We start from the raw sequence: 26,455 nt of genomic DNA on the forward strand, positions 1-26,455 counted from the left end.
ATCTTTGAAAGTGTTGTTTATTAGCCAACGCGTAAAAGCGTTAGGTCGTCGTCAAACGTCACTTCCTGTATTTTAAACTGCCCGCTAAATCATGTGATTGGATGAGTTCCACCATAACCAAAAACTGGGCGAATATGGCTGCGTTTAGACAGGCAGCCCAATTCTGAAACGTTTCCATTAATTGGGTGTTTTTCAGAGCTGGTCTTTTTATTCGAAAGACCAATTAGTGAAATAAATCAGAATTGGCTGCCTGTCTAAACACAGCCTAAGAAATGCTTGCAGTATGTCATGTATCTGTTGCTGCATTACTGATGAAAGGACCAGTGCAGTCAACTTGATTTTCTTGTGTTTAATATATGTTATGATAACGCCCTTTTAGTACAAGTCTTTGGAAAGAAATGTCAGCCTGTTTTGATGTGATGGAGTTTTGGCCTGCCTGGTGAAATCACAGGTGGTAACTATTTAATAGACCAATAAGAAAGAGAGTTCCAACCCAATCTGCCAATAACAGCTAGTTTTCAGTTTTCCCCTCTCCAATTCCAGACAGTCCTAGCTAAATTCTTGCTTGAGATATTGCTCTTCCGCTACAAGACAATGTTACTAGCCTACGGATCAGCAAGATGATCTGCCCCTCCATACCTTTAGGTTATGCTCAAACCCTAAACCGAGCACTCCATCACAGATAGAACAATGAGACCGATATTTCAATGGATTTATAAATGTGAAGCACCTGCTTGGCTTTTCCACTCCCTACCAAATATGGTAGTGAGAGGAAGCCCAGTATCCGGCAGTGGGTGAATATGGAACGAGAGATTTTGGCCAACATTCTGCACATTTTCTCATTGATGAAACATTTAATACAGTTTTCTGAGTGCAAAGGCGATTTGAGTTATTGCACACGTGTACTTCACAGAGTAGGCATTCCCGAAAGGAAATATGCAGATGTTTGCTAGAACGAGCTAATAGGATCTCGCTAGCTCGTGCTTGGCTCTGCCCACCTGCTTGCTTGATCTGCCCACTCTGACTCATTTGTTCCCATTGGAAACGACAGGCTGTGGTCTATCTTGGTTTAGTTATAAACACCCTGTTCTGCCACCTCTGGTCTCATTAGCCCTCCCACACCTATGAAAGGGCAGCACCCGCTCAATCCAATCCAAGCGCTTCTCTTTCCTAGCACCCCAATGGTGGAACCAGCTTCCCACTGAAGCTAAGACAGCAGAGTCCCTGCCCCTCTTCCAAAAACATCTGAACCCTACCTCTTCAAAGAGTCTTTTAAATAATCACACAGCACCCCTCTCGCACCCCTTCCTGACCCTGCTCCCAAAATGCCTTTCGTGAACTAACACTCCCACCTTACTTTTTTTCCCTCTTACTAGCTCTGACTTTGCTGATAGATTCTTTGTTGAGAGAAAATTGACTTTTGATTTGATATTGAGTTAAACACTGCTGCATTGGACCTTTAATAAACAAAATACTTGACGAAATTGTTTTCTTTATCAGTTATTAGTGTGGGACGTACCCATATTGTACACTGGAATGCACTGTAGGTGGCAGCATAGCCCACGACCAGTGGTAGGTTTCCAGGACAGTACACACGAAGAAGACATTGCAAAAGTCGCCCTTTTCTTAACGGTGAGCTATATTTATATATAGCTAGTTAGCTAGCTCACATTCTGTTGAAAATCCTTTGTATAACATAAATTGTACTCCACTTGTATCTAATTGTAATCTGCAATAGGGAGCTGGATTTTATACTAGGCTAATCGGACTGGCTTGTTTGCTTTGTTTAACTAGCTATCTGTTGTTAGCCAATGCTAAACTTAACTAGCTACAGTATGTGACAATGCCAAGCATCACTCATTGCCAACTAGCTAAGTTAGCCAACTATATTTTCCACATGGATAGCTGTAGTCTTTTTTAGCTAGCTCGTTACTTGTCTAAACTTGCCCATGGTCTGTGATCATCATAGCTATGGTGGGTAAAATGTAGTGATTAGAATGGTTTTGCTTTAGGTGGGACTCCTCTTCGCCATCAACATGTCGGGTAGTGGTCCAGCAGTGCGTGTCAGCATCGAGTCGTCCTGCGAGAAGCAGGTCCAGGAGGTGTCTTTGGATGGCATGGAGACATATGTCCCTCCCTTGTCTATGTCCCAGAACCTGGCCAAGCTAGCCCAGAGGATCGACTTTGGCCAGGGATCAGACTCCGATGAAGAAGGGGTGGAAACAGAGCCCAGGGACCCCCAGGAGTGGGGGAAGCAAGAGCCAGAGGAGGATGAAGGTATGTCACCCCATGGACACATTCAGTGTTTGTCTTGTGATAGAACATTTCACATTTACCTGATTTTGTTTGATATTAATACTTAACAAATATGAGGATATTTCTGTCCTGTTAGTGTCTGTGTTTTTATGGTCTCCACTGTAGTTCCCTGCAGAGATGGCTTGAACAGCATTGCATAGACAATAATGTGTTTTTCCTAGAGAAAGCTTAGGAGTAGAACAATCCCTCATTGTCTCAAAATCATCTTTGCATCTAGGAAACTAAGCCAGGGTTTGGGTTAAGACAACAACCCACATGCAGGTAACGACAGGATGAACCCAGAGTGCCCAGAGTGGCTTATGATGCTCTTTGGTCTGCATGAGGGGGGTTGAACCAACCATGGCTGAGCATTGTTAGTGTCAGCAATATAAAGTACTCTGCATATGTGTGAAGGTTAGGTTACTTGGTCCAACACTCAAGGGTGGGGGGGTCGACCAGCCTCATTATTGCAATAATTAATTGATATTAAATAAAGATGATTGTTTGAAGAAATGACCATATCTCTCTCAGTACTGAATTTCCACGACAGTCTACACCAGCTTCATTAATTGACTGTAAAGGTATTATTTCTGCCTTGGAGTTATTATCGAAAAAACGTATGTTCCTGAGACCATCTGATAGACATCTGTAGCAGGGCTGCAATGATACCAATAGCACAATATTTTTTTCCATGGCATAAATGAAAACACAAAGCAGAACTAACTCTTTGGTCCTTTGAAAACCTGCTGTCTGTAAAACATTGTGTGCTATAGCTTGTAAAATAAATAAATATGACTGGATGACAACATTGACATTTGTTTCCAACATTAGGTCTGTTTTCCTAAAAAGTTAAATCCGCTTCGTGTTTTGTTTCCTTACCACGATACTAATGAGTATTGCAATACTGGTATGTACCCGGCCCAAATCTGAAGCAACACTTATGATTTCTATTAAGAGCTCTGTAGGGAGTTGATCTGAACAGAATGGTTGATTGATGCTTGCTCCTCCTCCTTCCAGCCACAGTGAAGTTCCAGCCGTCCTTGTGGCCCTGGGACTCTGTGCGTAACAACCTCCGCAGCTCCCTGACAGAGATGTGTGTGCTATACGACGTCCTCAGCGTAGTCAAGGAGAAGAAGTACATGGCCCTGGACCCAGTGTCCCAGGACCCCTCAGCCGGAAAGGTAGGCCTAGCTAAGTGGCTTTACTCAGGACTTCAATCTTTTCAATGCATCTCAGTAGTCTTAAGTGGTTCTTTCTTCATTCTGTCTTCATTTGCACTGACGTGGAATAACTAAACTGATAATGAAAGCTAATTCCTGGTACACAATACACATCCAACATATTGCTTACTTTGATCTATCCTGTGTTTTGAGGTCACTGCAGATGAATGAGATGAAGCCACTGGACTATTTGACATGAACCTATTACCTCACTCTCTCTCCCCTGACCTCCCTACCTCACTCCTTACTATAGACGCCACAGGTGTTCCAGCTCATCAGTAAGAAGAAGTCTTTGGCCACAGCAGCTCAGCTGCTCCTGAAGGGGGCAGATAAACTAAGCAAGTCAGTGGCAGAGAACCAGGAGAACAGGAGACAGAGAGACTTCAACTCAGAGCTGCTGCGGCTCCGCTCGCAGTGGAAACTACGCAAAGTAGGAGACAAGATCCTGGGAGACCTCAGCTACAGGAGCGCAGGTGTGGAGGCGTTAACTCTGCTCAAATGTCTCATTTAGTGTCATTGCAGTATATACCACCTTCTGCACATTCATTGTTTTTATGACATTATATAGCTAATTTCTAATGCCATGTATCTCTCTGCAGGATCCTTGTTTCCTCATGCCGGAACCTTTGAGGTGATAAAGAACACAGACATCGACCTGGACAAGAAGCTCCCGGAGGATTACTGTCCACTGAACGTCCAGATCCCCAGTGATCTGGAGGGATCAGCTTACATCAAAGTGAATAGATACTGCTCAGGGAACATACCTCATTGTGATAATGTTGATGTTCGGCCTGGCCTCTCAAACATTGTGTTGTCTTCCAGGTTTCAATCCAGAAACAAGCCCCTGACATAGGTGACCTAGGCACTGTGAGTCTGTTCAGGAGGCAGCCTAAAGCTAAAGCAGGCACTCAGCCGTGGCATGTGAAGCTGGAAGCTGCCCAGAATGTGCTGCTCTGTAAGGAGATTTTTGCCCAGCTGTCCCGGGAGGCGGTTCAGATCAAGTCCCAGATCCCCCACATCGTAGTCAAGAACCAGATCATTTCTCAACCCTTCCCAGGTGAGGACACTTCACAATGCTTTTAGGAGAGTTATTGTAGCCTATGGAAAATTAATACTCCATGAAACCATGCATTTTGCAAAATCAATGTGTTTTTTTTGTTGTCTATTACCTGGAGTATTGCATTCTAAGTGTCCAGAGATGCAGTAGCTGTTATTTTGCTGTTATTCACCCCTCGTCAGCTGTGCAGAGTCCTACTCTTAAGAGATTTCTGTATTACACCACTATTAAGGTTGTCTATCCTCCCTGCAGGTCTCCAGTTGTCCATTTCTCTGTGTCACTCCACTGGAGAGAAGAAGAACCAGAGGGCGTCACCAGAGAAACCTAAACCCGACGACCACCTCTACGTTTTAGAACACAACCTGCACCAACTCATGAGAGAGGTGGGTCCGCCAGTCTTTCTGGGTGGAGAATTCTGGAACTAAATTGAACCTGGCCATCTAGTAATTATGTTGTTGACCAAAGACGTACTCAGACAGATACTGACCAAACTAAGCCCCCCTTTTTTTATTTAATCTTGTACATATGCACATGTGTGTATAAATGCTGATTGTGTGAACTGTGATACATATTGATCAATATAAATGCCCCGCCCTTCCCACCCACAGTTCCACAAGCAGACCCTGAGTTCGATAGTGATGCCCCATCCGGCTAGTGCCCCCTTTGGCCACAAAAGGCAGCGTATGGCAGGGCCCATGGCCTATGACAAGGCTGAGATCTCCAACCTGCAGCAGAATGAGGGCCTACTGGAGAAGATCATCAAACAGGCCAAACACATCTTCCTACGCAGCAGGTAGGCACAAAAACACCACATCAATGATAAGCTCATACTGTCATACTGTTTTATTTTTTTATAATATTCTTCTGTCAGGCTTGTTGTTTCACTCAAAGCACCCCTTCTTTTTTTGTCAAATCACAAATCATGAAAATGTTTCCACAATGAAACAATATGTTACTGAATAAACATTTTACCGGACAGCAAATCAACATTGACTGCAAGTCCACCACTCGTGTCTGTTTCAGGACGGCGCGGACCATCGACAGCCTGGCCAGCCGTATAGAAGACCCCCAGATCCAGGCCCACTGGTCCAACATCAACGACGTGTACGAGTCCAGTGTCAAAGTCCTCATCACCTCCCAGGGTTACGAGCAGATCTGCAAGTAAGTGGAGCAGGAGCCAAGCCAGAGCAACAGAGGCAGAGTACTGTTAAAGCCAGGAGGACTGGCTAGGCCAGAGCAACAGAGGCAGAGAGTACTCTTTCTACATGGTTTAAGGGACAGTGTTTAGAGAATATACTTCTGGGCCAGGAAGTGTCAACATATCTTCTAGGCAAGTTGGTTAAGAAAAATATCTTATTTACAATGACGGCCTACACCGGCCAAACCCAGCTGACGCTGGGCCAATGGTGCGCCGTCCTATGGGACTCACAATCACGGCCGGTTGTAATACGGCCTCAATATATGGTGAGAATAAATTAAAGGGGGAAAAGTTAGGTTCCTTGTTCGAATAACGGTAGAACAGGTTTCACCTTAATGAATTACCACCAATTTAATTGGGCAATTATTCAGCTTTTTCAACATTCGGTTGAAATAAAAAGTCTTGTCTAGCAATAAACTTTGGCCATGGAGAAAGAATGTTCCATGACCTTCTGTGTGGGTGTGTGCAGGTCTATCCAGCTGCAGCTGAACATAGGGGTTGAGCAGATACGAGTGGTGCACAGGGACGGCCGTGTCATCACACTCTCTCACCAGGAACAGGAGTTGCAGGACTTCCTTCTCTCCCAGGTCAAGGGACACACTGACTGCTGTCACATCACCGCCAACTGCTGTTTATGTACCCTGTATTACACAAGTATAGCTAGAAGCCAGCTATATATTCTAATGTACATAACATTTGCTAGACTTAGTTCTTCACTTGGCTTATTGCTCCAGGGAAACTTTTATTCAAATCAATTTCAAAGTATTGATGTAGCCTTTTTGTAGCTGCCTGTCTGAACCAGTGTGAGTAACAGTGTCCCCTGTGTTTCTCCCCTGGTACTACAGATGTCTCAGCACCAGGTCCATGCGGTACAGCAGCTGGCTAAGGTGATGGGTTGGCATGTTCTGAGCTTCAGTAACCATGTGGGCCTGGGCTCTGTGGAGAGCATCGGTAATGCCTCGGCCATCACCGTCGCCTCCTCCAACGGGGAATACGCCATCTCAGGTACCGTCTTCAATCAATCAATCTGGCATATTGGATGTTATACACCTTAAACAACTAATTTAGTCTGAAAACGAATATAATGATTGGAATGACTGAAATGTATAAGATAATGGTAACATTTGTCCAAATGAATGTGATGCATCGTCTCCAGTGCGTAATGGTCCAGAGAGTGGCTGTAAGGTCCTGGTCCAGTTCCCACGCAGCCAGAGCAAGGAGCTGCCCAAGTCTGACGTCATCCAGGATGGGAAGTGGAACCACCTGCGAGGGCCCTACAAGGAGGTCCACTGGAGTAAGATGGAGGGACGCAACTTTGTCTACAAGATGGAGCTTCTCATGGCTGCCCTCACCCCCTGTCCTTAGGTCTGGCCACTATCACACTCTCTCTTGCTATCTCTGATAGGATTCAGCACATAGAAAACAAACTTGGTCCACTTTTGTTGAAATCATGCATTGATGTTAGTATAATTGCTTGGACATTAGACTTACCCGTGTCGATGTAAAAATATATATTTCAAATGTTGTTACAGAAGAAAATACCTCTGAAAATAAATATATGATTTGTTTCTGCTTGTCAGTGTGTTTCCTTACATAAAATAGCATGGACTAATATCAGCTGTTGTGTGTACAGTAACATAATACATGCAGCTAGTCTTGAGGCATGTAAGGTTGACAATCCTTCATCTGTTCCTGGAATCAGTAAACTGGTCATATTTACATGCTGTGGACGCTTAACATTAGTCTTTAATTTTAGCTCAGATTGGTTGTTGGGCAGTGTCATCTGGCTGTCATAGATCTTCATATCAGAGAGGTTGCAGGTCCGTTACATCATTCTCTGGAGAGAAAAACATGAGATTCAATGACACAAACCAAGTACACGCAAGAACAATTAAACGTTGAATTACTAAATGTATCTACACCAAAAAGCATTCTAAAATAATTTACCTGGCATCTGCCGCCTCTGTCTCCATGCCTTGATCCGGCAGTAGGCTTTGTCCATGAGCCACATGGAGACCATGAGAAAGCCAGCCAGGGAGGCCAGCCCTACAGCAAATACTGCCAGGTACTGGAGGTCCTCATACAGAACCTCTACAACACAGGGAGGGAGAACACACCATGTTCATTCTCACTTCTACTAACTAGCTTACTCAGAAATGAAGGTCACTTGTACTGAACTACTTGTAAAGATACTGTTCATTAACACCATAAGGCCGCTACAGAAACCGTCTCCAGGACTGAGAGGAAAACAGTTCCATAAAGGGGTTCTTGTAAATGTCAACTATGATGAAACACTAACACTGTAGCCTAAAGCAAAATGCCACATTGTGATACAGGCCAGCGCCCACTATTCACTCACCTTCCACCTTCAAGACAAATCCTTCATCTTTGCTGCTCCCGGACAGTTCAGTCACAGTGATCACGTAGAAGCCAGTGTCCTGAATACGTAGGTCCGACAGTCCCATAGATCCATTAGTGTATGTGTGGACTCTGTCCATGTATTCCTCTGATACATTGGTAAACCCACCAGGTTGCCACGCCCCAATGTCTCTGCTCACCCTGCCAGACATAAAGGTCCACTGTATGGTGGGAGTCCCAACACAGGATATGTCCACAGAGAACAATACATCCTGTTGGACAGGCCTGGTCAGACTCTGCTGTGGAGACCGTATGGAGATGGCTCCAGCTGCCAGAGGAAGGGAAAGAGAGGAACAGTGCTGGTTAATGTATGATAGAGAGAACTTGATATATATGATTTGTATTTTAGAATCAGATAAATCAACATATTTTGACCCACACACTGTTTTATTGAACATATTATTCCAAACACAGACTTTTACATTTATATTGGCCTATTTCATACTGATGGGGTTGCTGTCATCAAATTACTTTGAGATGGCTCATTGGCATGTGATTCTAGCGCTTCGCTCATCTCAAATCAAAGTTTATCGGTTGCGTATACAGATTTGCAGATGTTATCGCAGGTGCAGCGAAATGCTAGTGTTTCAAGCTTCAACAGTGCAGTAATACCTAGAAAATACAAAACAATACACACGTTAACCCTCGCAAGGCTGCTGGCCCAGACAGCATCCCCAGCCACGTCCTCAGAGCATATGCAGACCAGCTGGCTGGAGTGTTTACAGAAATATTCAATCTATCCCTATCCGTCTGTTGACCCCACGTGTTTCAAGATGTCCACCATTGTTTCCTGTACCCAGGAAAGCAAATGTAACTGAACTAAATGACGATCGGCCCGTAGCACTCACTTCTGTCATCATGAAGTGCTTTGAGAGACTAGTCAAGGATCATATCACCTCTACCTTACCTGACACCCTACCCCGCCCTGTGAAACTGGGTCCTGGACATCCTGACAGGCCGCCCCTGGGTGGTGAAGGTAGGAAACAACACCTCCACTTCGCTGATCCTCAACAATGGGGCCCCACAAGAATGCATGCTTAGCCCCCTCCTGTACTCCCTGTTCACCCATGACCGCGTGGCCACACACGCTTCCAACTCAATCATCAAGTTTGCAGACGTCACAACAGTAGTAGGCTTGATTACCAACAATGACGAGACATCGAGGAGGTGAGGGCCCTGGGAGTGTGGTGCCAGGTAAATAACCTCTCACCCAACATCAACAAAACAAAGGAGATGATCGTGGACTTCAGGAAACAGCAGAGTCAGTGTGCCGAAGGAGGCGCAACAGTGTCTTTTTACATTTTAATTTAAAGCTTTATTAAGTTTTCTTGTTTTTCAATCAACCAACAAAACACATTCCACATTCACAGATGTGACAGGCTTAAAAACACATTCCACATTCACAGATGTGACAGGCTTTAAAAACACATTCCACATTCACAGATGTGACAGGCTTAAAAACACATTCCACATTCACAGATGTGACAGGCTTTAAAAACACATTCCACATTCACAGATGTGACAGGCTTAAAAACACATTCCACATTCACAGATGTGACAGGCTTTAAAAACACATTCCACATTCACAGATGTGACAGGCTTAAAAACACATTCCACATTCACAGATGTGACAGGCTTTAAAAACACATTCCACATTCACAGATGTGACAGGCTTAAAAACACATTCCACATTCACAGATGTGACAGGCTTAAAAACACATTCCACATTCACAGATGTGACAGGCTTTAAAAACACATTCCACATTCACAGATGTGACAGGCTTAAAAACACATTCCACATTCACAGATGTGACAGGCTTTAAAAACACATTCCACATTCACAGATGTGACAGGCTTAAAAACACATTCCACATTCACAGATGTGACAGGCTTTAAAAACACATTCCACATTCACAGATGTGACAGGCTTAAAAACACATTCCACATTCACAGATGTGACAGGCTTTAAAAACACATTCCACATTCACAGATGTGACAGGCTTTAAAAACACATTCCACATTCACAGATGTGACAGGCTTAAAAACACATTCCACATTCACAGATGTGACAGGCTTTAAAAACACATTCCACATTCACAGATGTGACAGGCTTAAAAAATAAATAATTTATAATAATAATAATAAATAATACATTTGAAAAAATAAAAAATAAAAATACAATTAAAATGAATGATGAAGTCAAATAAAAACATTTATTTTTCTTAATCTATTTATTTTCCTTGGTGCATATATATATACATACATACATACATACTTACACACATACGCACACGTACTCAAAAACTAAATAAATAAAAACACACAAAAAAATAAACATACCACTTGCAGCAGCACTATCAAGGTTCTTATCAGCTATTTCAAGCATTCGCTGAGACGACGGGCCAATAATTCGTTTTTAGGTTTTACAGTATCTTACACAACATGTATCTGCGCATTTCCCTAGTCACCCCGTTCACTCTGTCCAGTTTGAAATATAGTTGAATAGTGGAGACCAGAGTCTATCAAACTTGAGCTGTCTCTTGTGGAGGTCATAAGTGAGCTTTTCAAGAGGAAGAAAGTCAACAATCTGGTCAATCCACATTTTAAATGTAGGAGGGGTATAGAGGCCCACAATAGAAGAATACATTTCTTAGCAAAGTATGTAATAGTCATAAGCAAATGTTCTCTGTCAGGATCAAGAACAAAGTCCTGCTGGGCATTAAGAAGATAGATACACGGGGTCATATCAAACTGTACATCTAGTATTTTCTGTGCAGCAGTGTGTACAGATCTCTCTACAGCTCCAAAATACATGCATATAGGTTCCACTTTCAGAGGTACATCTTTTACAGTTAGGAGACATATCTGTTTTCAATCTATGGAGTCTCAAAGGAGTATAATACAATTTGTACAAAAATGTGTAATTAGATTCTTTCATTTTTACACTGGTAGAGGAGCAGTATACCCTGTCGCAAACCTCCGCCCATAACTCATCACTGATAGTCAGACCAAGGTCCTTTTCCCAGATTATTTTCAAAGGAGTAAAGGAGGAGCTTCCTTTCTCAGAAAGGAGTCTATAGATGTAAGATATTTTGCCTTTAATGGATTGTGCTGTGACAAGAAGGGTTTCAACTTCCTTCAACTGAGTTCTAAACCTCCTCTTGGAGGTAAATGAGGAAATTACATGTTTAATTTGAAGATATTTAAAAAAAATGGGATCTTGGCACATCGAATTCACTGCAGAGCTCTTGAAAGGATTTCAGTGTAGTGGTTTTCTGATGAAATAGGTCTGAAAAGGTCCTGATTCCTAGAGTATGCCAAAGATTAAATTTGGCATCCCTCAGGGCTTTTGGCAAGTCTGGGTTGCCTACTATAGGCGAGTGAGAACATATTTGGGAGGAAATGCCCAGGTATTTCTTACAGTCCCTCCACGCTAGTAGGGTGCTGTAAATCACAAAGGTTTTGGCTATGTTGCCCACTTCACTAAAGTTATTAATGAATATAATTGAGCTTAAGGGCAATGAACCACAGGATTGGGCTTCTATCTGAATCCACGTTGACTCTTGTCTGTTTGTGATCCATGTTAGCATGTTGCGGATTTGGGCAGACCAGTAGTACAATTGAAGGGAGGGAAGGGCAAGACCACCCTTAGATTCAGGTTTCGATAGAGTGGAAAACTTGATCCTAGGTTTTTTATTGCCCAATATAAATTTGGTGATGCTTTGGTTAGTTGTTTTGAAGAAGGAAACTGGGAGATAGCATGGGAGCATCTGAAATAAGTAGTTCAGTCTAGGGAGGACGTTCATACGGATTACATTAATTCTTCCTACTAAACTAATTGGGAGGGAGATCCAGGTTTGGAGATCGTTCTTGATTCGATCCAGGAGTGGAAGATAATTTTCCTTGAAAAGGCTATTCAGATCTGGTGTTATGAAGATCCCGAGGTATTGAACCCCCTGTGTTTTCCATTGGAAAGGACATAGTGTCTTCATAGAGCTGGTGAGTGTAATATTGAGAGGGCAGACAGTGGATTTGTTCAAATTGATCTTATAACCTGAAAACTTGCCATACTGAGCAATTGTGTCTAAAATGAGAGGGAGGGATTGGATTGAGGGTTGGATATGTAGAGAAAGACATCATCCGCGTAAAGCTAAATTTGTGCTGCAGGCCGCCTGCAGAAACAACCATAATACTTGTATTGCTCCTTATCAGCTCTGTCAGAGGCTCCGCCCCCAACAAGTAGAGCAGCGGGGACAGCGAGCACCCTTGTCTTGTGCCCCGTTCCAGAGGGAATCTGTCAGAGTTCAGTCCATTAGTAGTCACCATGGCATTTGGATGAGAGTATAGTGATTTGATCCATTTAATAAAATTTGGGCCCATATTGAACTTTTCTAAGACTGAAAACAGAAAGCTCCACTCCATCCTGTCAAACGCCTTCTCAGCATCCAGTGAAGCCAGCAGGACAGGGGTCTTCTGTGCGTTTACTTGATCAATAATATCAAAAAGACGGCGAATGTTATCAGAAGAGTATCTGTCTCTAATAAATCCAGTTTGGTCCGCTTTTATTATTTTGGGAAGAAGAGTGTTTAGTCTTTTGGCGAGCAATTTGGTAATTATTTTATAGTCGAAATCCAACAAGCTTATGGGCCGAAAGGACGAGCAGGATAGGGGGTCCTTGTCCTTTTTGAGCAACACTGTAATGCGAGCTGTGTGCATTGAGTCTGGGAGAACTCCGTTTTTGCAAAAATCCTCCAGCATGGGCATGAAGATAGGGCTGAGCTGGGGCCAAAAAGCTTTGTAGAACTCTCTGGGGAATCCATCTGGGCCTGGGGACTTTTTAGGTGGCATGGAGGTAATTGCCTCCAGGATCTCCTCAGGAGTGAAGGGGGAGTTGAGATCTTCTTGGTCGGTCTCTGATAGTTTAGGTAGCGAGATTCCCTCTAGGAAAGAGTGGAGTTCTGCCTCCGTGTGTTTTCTCTCAGAGGTATATAGTTTGCAGTAAAAATCATGAAAAGTTAAATAGATATTTTTTGGGTCATATGTGACCTCGTCCTCTGCTGTTCGGATAGCCATGATTGTACGCTCTGACTGCTCCTTTTTTAATTGGTAAGCAAGCAATCTACTGGGCCTATTGCTATACTCATGGTATTTCTGTTTAGTAAAGAAAACTTCTTCTTTTTTATCTCCCGAGTGTAGTCCAAATTCAGTTTGGCTTTGGCTGCTTTAAGATGACTCCAGGAGGTGCTGTCTAGGGATTGTTTATGTGTTTTTTCACAGCATTCCAGCTCCCTCTCAAGATCTAGCCTGTGTGCTTCCATTGCTTTTTTCTTAGAGGAAGCATATGCAATTAGATGACCTCTTAGTGTGGCTTTAGCAGCGTCCCACATTGTGGCCGGAGAAACAGGAGAATCTTTATTGTCTTGTGTGTAGTTGTCTATCCATGTAGTTACCAATGTATGGAACACGTCATTTGATAGCATGGAGGTGTTGAATTTCCAGCTCTTTGACCTCGGGATTTTTTTGCAGAGGTCAAAGCGGAGGTGGACAAAGTGCTGAAAGTGCTATGGGTCCGATTGTACAAGTGGCTGAATTTATGAAACTCTTTGGGATAAAAATGTAATCTATACGGGAGTAGGTGTTATGGACATTAGAGTAGTATGTATAGTCCATAGATGAGCTATTAGTCACTCTCCAGATATCTATCAGTCCCATCTCTTTAGTAAGAGAGTTTTGTGGTGGGGACTTGAGATGATTTGTCTAGGGTTGGGTTAAGGGTACAATTAAAATCTCCGGCCACCACGCCAAAGGAGACACAATGCTCATTGAACAGGGTTATAATTTTTGACATGAAGGCAGGAGTATCTGTGTTAGGGGCGAATATGTTTAATATAGTAATTGGTTGACGATATAGTGACCCAGTTATCAAAATAAATCTCCCCTCCGGATCAGATATGTTTTTGTAAATTATGAATCAACAGTGCCTTTTTAACCTCAGGAGGCTGAAGAAATTTGGCTTTGCACCTAAAACCCTCAAAAACTTTTACAGATGCACAATTGAGAGCATCCTGTCGGGCTGTATCACCGCCTGGTATGGAAACTGCACTGCCTGCAATTGCAGGCAGAGGGTGGTGCGGTCTGCCCATCGCAAACTACCTGCCCTCCAGGACACCTACAGCACCCGATGTCACAGGAATGCCAAAAAGATCATCAAGGACAACCACCACACAAGCCACTGCCTGTTCACCCTGTTATCATCCAGAAGGCTAGGTCAGTACAAGAGAGACAGAAAAACAGCTTCTGTCTCAAGGCCATCAGACTGTTAAATAGCCATCACTAGCAAAGTAGAGGTTGCTGCCCTATATACAGTACATAGACTTGAAATCACTGGCCACTTTAATAATTGTAACACTAGTCACTTTAATAATGTTTACATATTTTGCATTACTCATCTCATATGTACAGTCGTGGCCAAAAGTTTTGAGAATGACACAATATTAATTTTCACAAAGTCTGCTGCCTCAGTTTGTATGATGGCAATTTGCATATAAACCAGAATGTTATGAAGAGTGATCAGATGAATTGCAATTAATTGCCTCTTTCCCTCTTTGCCATGCAAATGCAATGAATCTCCAAAAAACATTTCCACTGCATTTCAGCCCTGCTACAAAAGGACCAGCTGACATCATGTCAGTGATTCTCTCGTTAACACAGGTGTGAGTGTTGACGAGGACAAGGCTGGAGATCCCTCTGTCATGCTGATTGAATTTGAATAACAGACTGTAAGCTTCCAAAGGAGGGTGGTGCTTGGAATTATTGTTCTTCCTCTGTCAACCATGTTTACCTGCAAGGAAACACGTGCCGTCACCATTGCTTTGCACAAAAAGGGCTTCACAGGCAAGGATATTGCTGCCAGTAAGATTGCACCTAAATCAACCATTTATCGGATCATCAAGAACTTCAAGGAGAGCAGTTCAATTGTTGTGAAGAAGGCTTCAGGGTGCCCAAGAAAGTCCAGCAAGCTCCAGGACCGTCTCCTAAAGTTGATTCAGCTACGGGATCGGGGCACCACCAGTACAGAGCTTGCTCAGGAATGGCAGCAGGCAGGTGTGAGTGAATCTGCATGCACGGTGAGGCGAAGACATTTTGAGGATGGCCTGATATTAAGAAGGGCAGCAAAGAAGCCTCTTCTCTCCAGGAAAAACATCAGGGACAGACTGATATTCTGCAAAAGGTACAGGGATTGGACTGCTGAGGACTGGGGTACAATCATTTTCTCTGATGAAATCCCTTTCCGATTGTTTGGGGCACCTGGAAAAAAGCTTGTCCGGAGAAGACAAGGTGAGCGCTACCATCAGTCCTGTGTCATGCCAACAGTAAAGCATCCTGAGACCATTCATGTGTGGGGTTGCTTCTCAGCCAAGGGAGTGGGCTCACTCACAAGTTTGCCTAAGAACACAGCCATGAATAAAGAATGGTACCAACACATCCTCAGAGAGCAATGGGGTATTATGTGTAGATTGATGAGGATTTTTTTTCTCCCATCCACTTTAGAATAAGGCAAAATGTTACAAAATGTGGAAAAAGTCAAGGGGTCTGAATACTTTCTGAATGCAATGTACCTATAAAGTGGGAAAAACAGTACAGTATGTAAACATTATTAAATGCAATTTTATAAGGTGCAGGTTAGTGTACCAGGTAGCCTGCTAGTAATAGTGAGGTTCAGGGCAGGGTGCTGGGCGAAGGATGGCTAGTGGTGACCTGGAGATAAAAGCAGTTTATCAGTCTCTCGGTCCCAGCTTTTGTTCTGTCTTCACCTTCTAGATGGTAGTGGGTAAAATAGCCATGGCTTATGGCTGAGGTCCTTGATGGCCTTCCTGTGACACAAGGTGCTGTAGATGTCCTGGAGGGCATGCCGTTTGCCCCCGAGAGCCCTGCGGTTGCGAATGGTGCAATTGCTGTACCAGGCAGTGATACATCCCGACAGGAGGCTCTTAATGGTGCATGTGTAGAAATTCATGAGGGTCTTAGGAGCCATGCCGAAATTCTTCAGCCTCCTGTGGTTGAAGAGGCGCTGTTGCACCTCCTTCACCACACTGTCTGTGTGAAGGGACCATTCTAGGTCGTCAATGATGTGCACGCCTATAAGCCTGAAAGTCATGTCCAAGTCAGTCTTGAGACCAGTAAGATGTTAGAAATGTTAGGAATTGAAAAATATATTATACTATAGAACAGGTTCCTTCATGGTACTGTGAACCTTCTGCGTCACTCTCTTTAATAACAGGTTGTTCTTAGTTCGTCTTCTTTGAAACTTGCCAAACAAGCTTATGGCTTCTGGAAAGAAATGCTGTCGGCATGCTCAACCTTTGTCGCTCATTCAGCCGATAGAAACTTTCAACTGGTTTTCCCCACCAACCAACGAGTCGGAGTCAGAGCCCGAGTCAGAGCCCAAGACTTTCCAGGTCTCTCCTCCACCCGTTACCGGGTCTGAGCCGCCGAAGCCTCCCACCATTCACTCTGACAAATTGAAAACACTAGTCATTGGCGACTCCATTAACCGCAATATTAGACTTAAAAATAATTATCCAGCAATCATATATTGTTTACCAGGGGGCAGGGTTACCGACGTAAAGGCTAGTCTGAAGAGTGTAGGTTATAGGGATATTGTTATCAATGTCGGCACCGACGATATTAGGATGAAAGGTCACCAAGTGCAACAAAACTTTGGCGTGTACCTTAACTAAAAAGTTGTGTTGGCATTGAGTAACTGTCTCTGGCCCCCTCCCAGTTAGGGGGAGTGATGAGCTCTACAGCAGAATAACACAACTCAAACTGTTTCATGCCCCTCCCAAAATATAGAATTTATACATAACTGTCCCTCTTCCTGGTACTCACCACCAACAGGACCAAGTCTGGCCTGCTGAGGAGTGACGGACTGGAGTGGTGCTCTCATCTTATCTATCATCACAGACAGGTCTCTAACTCCTCTCGCTCCACAATGAGATGGGTGCAGGCATCAGGGTGTTAGCCAGTCTGCCAGCTTAGTGGAGTCTGTTCCCAGCACAGTCAGTGTAGTCAGCTCAGTTTTCCCCATTGAGACCGTCTGTGCCTCGATCTAGGTCGGGCAAAACTGAACATGGCGGTATTCACCTTAGCAATCTCACTGGAATAAAGACCTCCATTCCTGTCATCATCATTGAAAGAGATTGTGTTAATAACTCACATCTCAAAATAGGACTACTTAATGTTAGATCCCTCACTTCAAAGGCAGTCATAGTCAATGAACTAATCACTATTCATATGATGTGATTGGCCCCGACTAAAACATGACTCAAGCTTGATGAATTTACTGTGTTAAATGAGGCCTCTCCTCCTGGTTACACTAGTGACCATATCCCCTGAGCATCCTGCAAAGGTGGAGGTGTTGCTAACATTTATGAAAGCAAATTTCAATTGACAAAAAAAAGGTATATGCAGCATTCTTAATCACTTTCTATAGCTACTGTTTACAGACCTTCTGGGCCGTATACAGAGCTCCTCACTGAGTTCCCTGAATTCCTATCGGACATTGTAGTCATGGCAGATAATGTTCACATTTTTTGTGACTTCAATATTCACATGGAGAAGTCCACAGACCCACTCCAAAAGGCTTTCGAGCCATCATCGACTCAGTGTGTTTTGTCCAACATGTCTTCGGACCTACACATTGTCACAATCATACCCTGGATTTAGTTTTGTCCCATGGAATAGATATTGTGGATCTAAAAGTTTTTCCTCATAATCCTGGACTATAGGACCAGCATTTTATTAGGTTTGCAATCGCAACAAATAATTAGCTCAGACCACAACCAAGGATTATTAAAACCCTTGCTATACATTTTCAGACAACCCAAAGATTCCCAAATGCCCTTCCAGACTCCTTCCACCTACCCAAGGACGCCAGAGTACATAAATCTGTTAACCACCTAACCAAGGATCTAAACTTAACCTCGCGTAATACCCTCTCCTGTGCCCAAGAACACAAAGGCAACCTGCCTAAATGACTACAGACCCGTAGCACTCACGTCCGTAAACATGAAGTGCTTTGAAAGGCTGGTAATGGCTCACATCAACACCATTATCCCAGAAACCCCCAATTTGCATACCGCCCAAACACATCCACAGATGATGCAATCTCTATTGCACTCCACACTGCCCTTTCCCACCTGGACAAAAGAAACACCTATGTGAGAATGCTGTTCATTGACTACAGCTCAGCGTTCAACACCATAGTACCCTCAAAGTTCATCACCAAGCTAAGGATCCTGGGACTAAACACCTCCCTCTGTAACTGGACCCTGGACTTCCTGACAGGCCGCCACCAGGTGGTGAGGGTAGGTAGCAACACATCTGCCACGCTGATCCTCAACACTGGAGCTCCCCAGGGGTGCGTGCTCAGTCCTCTCCTGTACTCCCTGTTCACCCACGACTGCATGGCCAGGCACGACTCCAATACCATCATTAAGTTTGCTGATGACACAACAGTGGTAGTCCTGATCACCGACAACAACGAGACAGCCTATAGGGAGGAGGTCAGAGACCTGGCCGGGTGGTGCCAGAACAACAACCTATCCCTCAACGTATCCAAGACTAAGGAGATGATTGTGGACTACAGGAAAAGGAGCACCGAGCACGTCCCCATTCTCATCGACGGGGCTGTAGTGGAGCAGTTTGAGAACTTCAAATTCCTTGGTGTCCATATCAACAACAAACTGGAATGGTCCAAACACACCAAGACAGTCATGAAGAGGGCACGACAAAACCTATTCCCCCTCAGGAAACTAAAAGGATTTGGCATGGGTCCTGAGATCCTCAAAAGGTTCTACAGCTGCAACATCGAGAGCATCCTGACAGGTTGCATCACTGCCTGGTACGGCAATTGCTCGGTCTCCGACCGCAAGGCACTTCAGAGGGTAGTGCCTACGGCCCAGTACATCACTAGGGCAAAGCTGCCTGCCATCCAGGACTTCTACACCAGGCGGTGTCAGAGGAAGGCTCTAAAAATTGTCAAAGACCCCAGCCACCCCAGTCATAGACTGTTCTCTCTACTACCGCATGGCAAGCGGTGCCGGAGTGCCAAATCTAGGACAAAAAGGCTTCTCAGCAGGCCATAAGACTCCTGAACAGGTAACTAAATCGTTACCCAGACTATTTGCATTGTGTGACTCCCCCAACCCCTCTTTTACGCTGCTGCTACTCTCTGTTTATCTTATATGCATAGTCATTTTAACTATACATTCATGTACATACTACCTAAATGGCCCGGCCAACCAGTGCTCCCGCACATTGGCTAACCAGGCTATCTGCATTGTGTCCCACCACCTGCCAACCCCTCTTTTTACGCTTCTGCTACTCTCTGTTCATCATATATGCATAGTCGCTTTAACGATATCTACATGTACATACTACCTCAATAAGCCTGACTAACAGGTGTCTGTATATAGCTTGCTACTCTTTTTTCAAATGTCTTTTTACTGCTGTTTTATTTCTCTACTTACCTACACACACACACACACATACTGTACCTTTTTTCGCACCATTGTTTAGAGCCTGCAAGTAAGCATTTCACTGTAAGGTCTACACCTGTTGGATTCGGCGCACGTGACAAATAAACTTTGATTTGATTTGATTTGAGATGTCGTTACACTGCTAAAAACAAAAACATTAGTCACAAGAAACTAGCTCCCTGATATACAGAAAATACCCAAGCCCTGAAGCAAGCTTCCAGAAAATTGGAACGCAAATAGCTCTCCACCAAATTGGAATTCTTCCAACTAGCTTGGATACTCGGACAAGTTCTTGCCTGCTTTAGATCTTATCTGACAGGAAGATATCAGTTTGTTTATGTGGATGGTTTCGGTGTTGCTCAAAGTTCCATTTAACTGAGTGTATAAAACATTAGGAACACCTTCCTAATATTGAGTTGCACCCTCTTTTGCCCTCAGAACAGCCTCAATTCATCAGTGCATGGACTCTACGAAAGTGTTCCACAGGGATGCTGGCCCATGTTGACTCAAATGATTCCCACAGTTGTGTCAAGTCAGCTGGATGTTCTTTGGGTGGTGGACCATTCTTGATACACACGGGAGACTGTTGAGCATGAAGACCCAGCAGCATTGCAGTTCTTGACACATTCAAACCAGTGCGCCTGGCACCTACTACCATACCCCGTTTAAAGGCACATACACTTTTGTCTTGCCCATTCAACTTCAGAATGGCACACAATCCATGTCTCAATTGTCTCAAGGCTTAAAAGTCCTTCTTTAACCTGCTACATATTCGTCGCCAGACCCACTGGCTCCAGGTCATCTACAAGTCCATGCTAGGTAAAGCTCCGCCTTATCTCAGTTCACTGGTCACGATGGCAACACCCACCCGTAGCACGTGCTCCAGCAGGTGTATCTCACTGATCATCCCTAAAGCCAACACCTCATTTGGCCACCTTTCGTTCCAGTTCTCTGCTGCCTGTGACTGGAACGAATTTCAAAAATCGCTGAAGTTGGAGACTTTTATCTCCCTCACCAACTTCAAACATCTGCTATCTGAGCAGCTAACCGATCGCTGCAGCTGTACATAGTCTATTGGTAAACAGCCCACCCATTTTTACCTACCTCATCCCCATACTGTTTTTATTTATTTACTTCTCTGCTCTTTTGCACACCAATATCTCTACCTGTACATGACCATCTGATCATTTATCACTCCAGTGTTAATCTGCAAAATTGTAATTATTCGCCTACCTCCTCATGCCTTTTTCACACAATGTATATAGACTCTCTTTTTTTTCTCTACTGTGTTATTGACTTGTTAATTGTTTACTCCATGTGTAACTCTTTTTTTAAAGTCTCCTCCCCATCGACACTGATTGAAGTGGATTTCAAAAGTAACATCAATAAGGGATAATAGCTTTCACCTGGATTCACCTGTCATGGAAAGAGCAGGTGTTCCTAATGTTTGGGACACTCAGTGTATACCTCTTAGGGATGTCATTCGGAAACACAATGTTAACTTTCACTGCTATGCAGATGACACTTTGATGAAACATGGTGAATCCCCAAAATTGCCTACCTTGAAAACCTGTGTTTCAGACATATAGAAGTGAATGGCGGCAAATGTTTTTACTTTTAAACTTGGCCAAAATATAGATGCTAGCTCTAGGTCTCAAGAAACAAAGCGATCTTCTGTTTGATCTGACAATTAATCTCAATGGTTGTACAGGTGGCGCAGTGGTCTAGGGCACTGCATCGCAGTGCTAGCTGTGCCACCAGAGACTCTGGGTTTGCGCCTAGGCTCTGTCGCAGCCGGCTGTGACCTGGAGATCCGTGGGTCGACGCGCAATTGGTATAGCGTCGCCTGGGTTAGGGAGGGTTTGGCCGGTAGGGATGTCCTTGTCTCATTGCACACTAGCGACTCCTGTGGCAGGCTGGGCACAGTGCATGATAACCAGATTGCCCATACAGGAGTTGTAGCGATGAGACAAGATAGTAATTACTAACAATTGGATACCATGAAATTGGGGAGAAAAGGGGGTAAATTTCAAATAAATAAATAAATAAAACTGTAAAGGACCAAGAGCAGCTTTTTCCATCTTCAAACCATTGCAAACATCTTTTACTTCTTGTCAGAAAATTACGCAGAAATGCGAATCCATGCTTTTGTCACATCGAGAGTAGAATTCTGCAAAGCTCTACTCCCTGGCTACCCGGATAAAGCACTAAATCAACTTCAGCTAGTGCTAAATACAGCCGCTAGAATCTTGACTGTTAAGGCTAGGGCTGTTTTCAAACTTTTACTGCTAACCTACAAAGCATTACATACACGTACCCCACGGTCATGCAGGCCTCCTTATTGTTCCTAGAATAATTAAGCAAACAGCTGGAGGCAGGGCTTTCTCCTATAGAGCTCCATTTTTATGGAATGCCTATCTATGTGAGAGAGACAGACTCTGTCTTGACCTTTAAGTTTTTCTGAAGACTCATCTCTTCAGTAGGTCATATGACTGAGTATAGTCTGGCCCATGGGGTGCGAAGGTGAACTGCAAAGCACTGGAGTGATGAACCACCCTTGCTGTCTCTGCCTGGCCGGCTCCCCTCTCTCCACTGGGATTCTCTGTCTCTTACCATACTACGGGGGCTGAGTCACTGACTTGATGGTGCTCTCTCATGCCATCCCTATGAGGGGTGGATCACGTCGTGCCAGGCCTTTTTTGCTATACTCGAATTGTCAGGTTTTGCACCCACTCAGGCTCGTGTGGTGGGGGAGATCTTCATTTCTGCTGTTCTGCCTGCGGCTATGGAACCCTGACCTGTTCACCGGACGTGGTACCCTGTCCTGGACCTGCTGTTTCGACACCCTCCCTCTTTCGCTCTCTCTCTCTCTCTCTCTCTCTCTACCGCACTTCCTTTTTCGACCTCTGAATGCTTGGCTATGAAAAGCCAACTGACATTTAGTCCTGAGGTGCTGGCCTGTTACAACCTCTATAACCACTGTGATTATTATTTGACCCTTCTGGTCATTTATGAACGTTTGAACATCTGGAAGAACAATCTGGCCTTGTACTCTTAAAATCTGCACCGTTATCAGCCAGAAGAGGACTGGCCACTCCTCAGAGCCTGGTTCCTCTATAGGTTTCTTCCTAGGTTCCTGCCTTTCTAGGGAGTTTTTCCTATCCACCGTGCTGCTACATCTGCATTGCTTGCTTTTTGGAGTTTTAGGCTGGGTTTCAGTATAAGCACTCTGCTGATGTAAAAAGGGCTTTATAAATACATTTGATTGATGGGTTTTGAATTACCCACATGGCTACTTGCTTTCGGTTGTTTTATCATGTAAGATGTGTTGCAATCAATGTGAATTACTGACTCAGACGCACCAGTCCAACTAAAGGTGTGTGTGTACACAAGATGAAGCGTGCACTCAAGATGAAGCATGCACAAATCATTTTGTTACAGTGTGGAAAGAATGACAGAGAAACATTTGGCTGCCAGAAGAATGTCTTGAAACCATCATTCCATATCGAAGTTTTGGTGAATTAACAAACCACTGTGTGTCTAACTGTACTATTATTCTGATACACCGGTACAAACCACATCAGAGCAAATGTTGGAGAATACTCAAAGTTAGTCAACTGATACCAGAAGAAAGTTTCTTCTGCAAGTGATTGGCATACATTATACACCCTGAGGCAAACATAGGCATGCCCTTAAACACGCAAGTACTCACCTACTTAAACACATTCAAATCAGTGTTTCCATATATGAATACATGCTGACAGAAGTGTTTCCATGTATGGGTAGGATACATACCTAGGTGGCACACATACAATGTGAGGCTGAGGAAAAGAGCGACTTCCTGTGCGTCCCAGAGCCGCAAAGGCCACATTAGATCCCCAGGTCCATATATTCTCACCAGTACGGAGTGTCTACTGGGTCATTCCGCATTCTGGAGCATTCGCTTTAGCCTTCTCTGAAAATCCATTCTTTCCTGTGTTTCTCCTTCCTTTTTATTCTCAGTGTATTGTTAATGTTTTACTCTGGTGGAAAACATTATCTCTCTTTTGTTGGTGATGTTCTCTTCTGTCCTTCTCAGTTCTGTGCTCTCTGGCTACCTAAGCTGCTCTGCCTGTGTAATGGCAGCTCACCTATCAGACAGGATCAGGAGGAGATTACTGTGTATACATTCAAACTAACACAGAGAGAAAGACAGAGAGAGAGAGAGAGAGAGAGAGAGAGAGAGAGAGAGAGAGAGAGAGAGAGAGAGAGAGAGAGAGAGAGAGAGATGGAGGGAGGGAGGGAGGCAATAACAGAGTAAACACACATGCAGACACACACTCATGCAGAAACACACACACACACACACACAGAGAGACACACCTGTACTGCCACCCTGTACTGTCTCCCTGTACGCACCACCGTGGGATGAATAACTGCTATTCGAGTTTGGACACACCTTGCTGAGCAGGCCAGACAGGAAGGAGTGTCTATTCATAGATCTATTCTAAGAGGACTGCACCTCTCTATGATGACCACATGAATAAAAGTTGCAATGTAGTAAATCACAAATCGTCTTTGCCTATTGGCCGCCTGGTCACTGTTGCAATAACTTAGAATACTAAGTATTTTCGTTCCTCAAAATGTGTTTTGTTTAGTCAAGGATCAATGTAAGAACTGTGATCCTTCTGTTTTAGTCTGCAGTCAGCCTTTCTCCTATCTAAAGCGTTTTCAATTCACTATAATGGCGGTGTCCTCTTTTCTGCTAACATTGTATTATGCATGAATTGGATTAGATGAGTTGTGCTTTTGTGTCACTTATTCAACCACTCCCAATCAATGTACAGAAGTAGGATCTTAATTAGCATTGCAGGAAATACAAACTTGTAGTGTATTCAAAGTTTAAAAAGGCTTCTTAAGTTTGTAATTTCCACTTAAACAATTTTTTTTGCCCTACAAAACTGTCCATTAATTATAATCTGCTGTGAGAATCTGGTCAAATTAAGATCATATATCTGTAGACTTGTCTACTTTTGGGGTGAGGACCAAGGACTGCATATGATTGGACAAAGCCATCGACACCATTCATTCCTATGTGAAGAATCAATAGAGCTCGTCAGCTTGTAGTCCTAAAGCCCGGAAATGAGTTCTCTCTGGTTCATTCAGCCATCCTATGGGGAAAGAATAGGGTTTTGAGATAAACGTTGAAAAGGTATGTGGTAAACACAGGCTTAGGAGATCTTATATGTTTTGTACTATGAGATAATATCAGTTAGTTAACATGATCTTTATAAATTATGAAGTCTTTATGTGCTTTTTAAACGACACAAATGCTTAAAAATTCACAAAATGTTGTGTAGCTGATGAAGATTATCTCATAGAAAAAAACCTGTGTTTACCACAGACCTTATTTTCGGTGTTTATCCAAAAACCCTACAAAAATGCCATTCATTTCCCCATAAACTTTGTCCAACGAACCATTGCGGAGGTACATGAAGATTCACATTTTTCAATTCACTATAATGGCGGTGTCCTCCTTTCTGCTAACAATGCCTGCAGTACCAGGATTTTTAAATCGGCCTTGAACTCACATGGCTTCAATGAGAGTGGGTAGTAGTTCTCCCCTGGTGAGGACGTAACCTTGACTGGTAGAAAAGAGAGCTGGCGTTATTGAACATAATGCCAACATTACTATATTTGTCCAGAAGGGGGCACTGTTAACCACTTGTCACTCTACTCAGTTTCACACAAATCAGCATGTGATGTGCTGTAAAGTGATTTGGTTTCAAAGGGCATTTTGGTTCCCTTCAATTTCATTAACATTTTTATTTAACCTTTATTTAACTAGGCAAGTCAGTTAAGAACAAATTCTTATTTACAATGACAGCTACCGGGGGAACAGTGGGTTAACTGCCTTGTTCAGGAGCAGAACAACATATTTTTACCTTGTCAGCTCGGGGATTCGATCCAGCAATGCTCCAACCACTAGGGTACCTGCCACCCCAATTAAATATAGGTAAACATGTAGTAGTTGTTCTAGCAGCCTTGACTCAACTGCAACTATAAAGCAATGTGAGATGGAGTGAAAGGTTGCAAGAGGTTTCATCAAAGGTAACTTTACTCCCTACCAGCTACTAGTCTTAGCAAGGCCATGCAAACCTTAACCTTATGTGAGATATTTCCATTAAGTATTTGAAAAACAGATGTATTCCTTAGTAGCCTATTGGTTGTAATGCTGTATATCATCTGTGTCATACATTCCTACAGACACAGACTGGCCATAGGGCAGTTCTGGCAAATGACAGATGGGCTGATCGATCTGTAGCACAATGGGCCTGTCTAAGTTGTTGTTTTTGCACATATGAATAATTATTTGTCTAATAATGGGACATCTGGAGGAAAAATGGTCCGGTGTGTTAGAAATGCCTAATTTCTGGTCCCAGTTGGTCCCTGCTTACCAATATGAAAACTTCTGAAAGTAATGCATTTTTAAGATAATGAATAGGACTATGCTTGTGAAGTTCTATTCATTTAGTTGTTTGGACTGTAATGAAAGAATGCAGTCCAACTGGTTAGGTTATTTAACCAGGTTATTTCCTGGTTATTTCCCAGCAATGGGGACAACACTCTATTGTCTGATTTGCATGCCCAGATGCTGATGCCAGATTCACTGGCAAGAATGCATTCTTAGAACATAGAGAGGACTGAAAAAACACTTCACCAGTCCCTCCACTGAAGTTGCTCC

General features: G+C 43.5%; 2 protein-coding genes across 2 annotated transcripts; one reads left to right on the plus strand and one right to left on the minus strand.

Annotated features, from left to right (window-relative positions):
• The first annotated feature begins 1,500 nt into the window (after nt 1-1,500).
• Nucleotides 1,501-7,338, plus strand: med17 (mediator complex subunit 17). The gene is made up of 12 exons (XM_020508309.2): nt 1,501-1,632; nt 2,013-2,277; nt 3,313-3,476; nt 3,769-3,988; nt 4,115-4,251; nt 4,338-4,572; nt 4,825-4,955; nt 5,181-5,365; nt 5,596-5,733; nt 6,240-6,357; nt 6,616-6,775; nt 6,927-7,338. The coding sequence occupies exons 1-12, from the start codon at nt 1,537-1,539 to the stop codon at nt 7,133-7,135; spliced, it is 2,058 nt and encodes a 685-aa protein (XP_020363898.1). The 5' UTR covers nt 1,501-1,536; the 3' UTR covers nt 7,136-7,338.
• LOC109909248 (V-set and transmembrane domain-containing protein 5) lies at nt 5,401-24,116 on the minus strand. The gene is made up of 4 exons (XM_020508310.2): nt 23,527-24,116; nt 8,130-8,456; nt 7,718-7,861; nt 5,401-7,607 (listed from the first exon to the last, which is right to left on the minus strand). The coding sequence occupies exons 1-4, from the start codon at nt 23,600-23,602 to the stop codon at nt 7,576-7,578; spliced, it is 579 nt and encodes a 192-aa protein (XP_020363899.1). The 5' UTR covers nt 23,603-24,116; the 3' UTR covers nt 5,401-7,575.
• Nucleotides 24,117-26,455: the final 2,339 nt, after the last annotated feature.

This window comes from Oncorhynchus kisutch, linkage group LG18 (assembly GCF_002021735.2).
Source record: "Oncorhynchus kisutch isolate 150728-3 linkage group LG18, Okis_V2, whole genome shotgun sequence".
NCBI lineage: Eukaryota > Metazoa > Chordata > Actinopteri > Salmoniformes > Salmonidae > Oncorhynchus > Oncorhynchus kisutch.

Coding starts and splice junctions, on each gene's coding strand:
- LOC109909248 (XM_020508310.2), bottom strand. CDS start 23,602: ATGTGGCCTTTGCGGCTCTGGGACGCACAGGAAGTCGCTCTTTTCCTC. Junction 8,457..23,526: donor ATTGTATGTGTGCCACCTAG/GTATGTATCCTA, acceptor TTCCTCTGGCAG/CTGGAGCCATCTCCATACGG. Junction 7,608..7,717: donor ACAGAGGCGGCAGATGCCAG/GTAAATTATTTT, acceptor TTTTCTCTCCAG/AGAATGATGTAACGGACCTG.
- med17 (XM_020508309.2), top strand. CDS start 1,537: ATGCACTGTAGGTGGCAGCATAGCCCACGACCAGTGGTAGGTTTCCAG. Junction 4,252..4,337: donor AGGGATCAGCTTACATCAAA/GTGAATAGATAC, acceptor GTTGTCTTCCAG/GTTTCAATCCAGAAACAAGC. Junction 4,573..4,824: donor CATTTCTCAACCCTTCCCAG/GTGAGGACACTT, acceptor TCCTCCCTGCAG/GTCTCCAGTTGTCCATTTCT.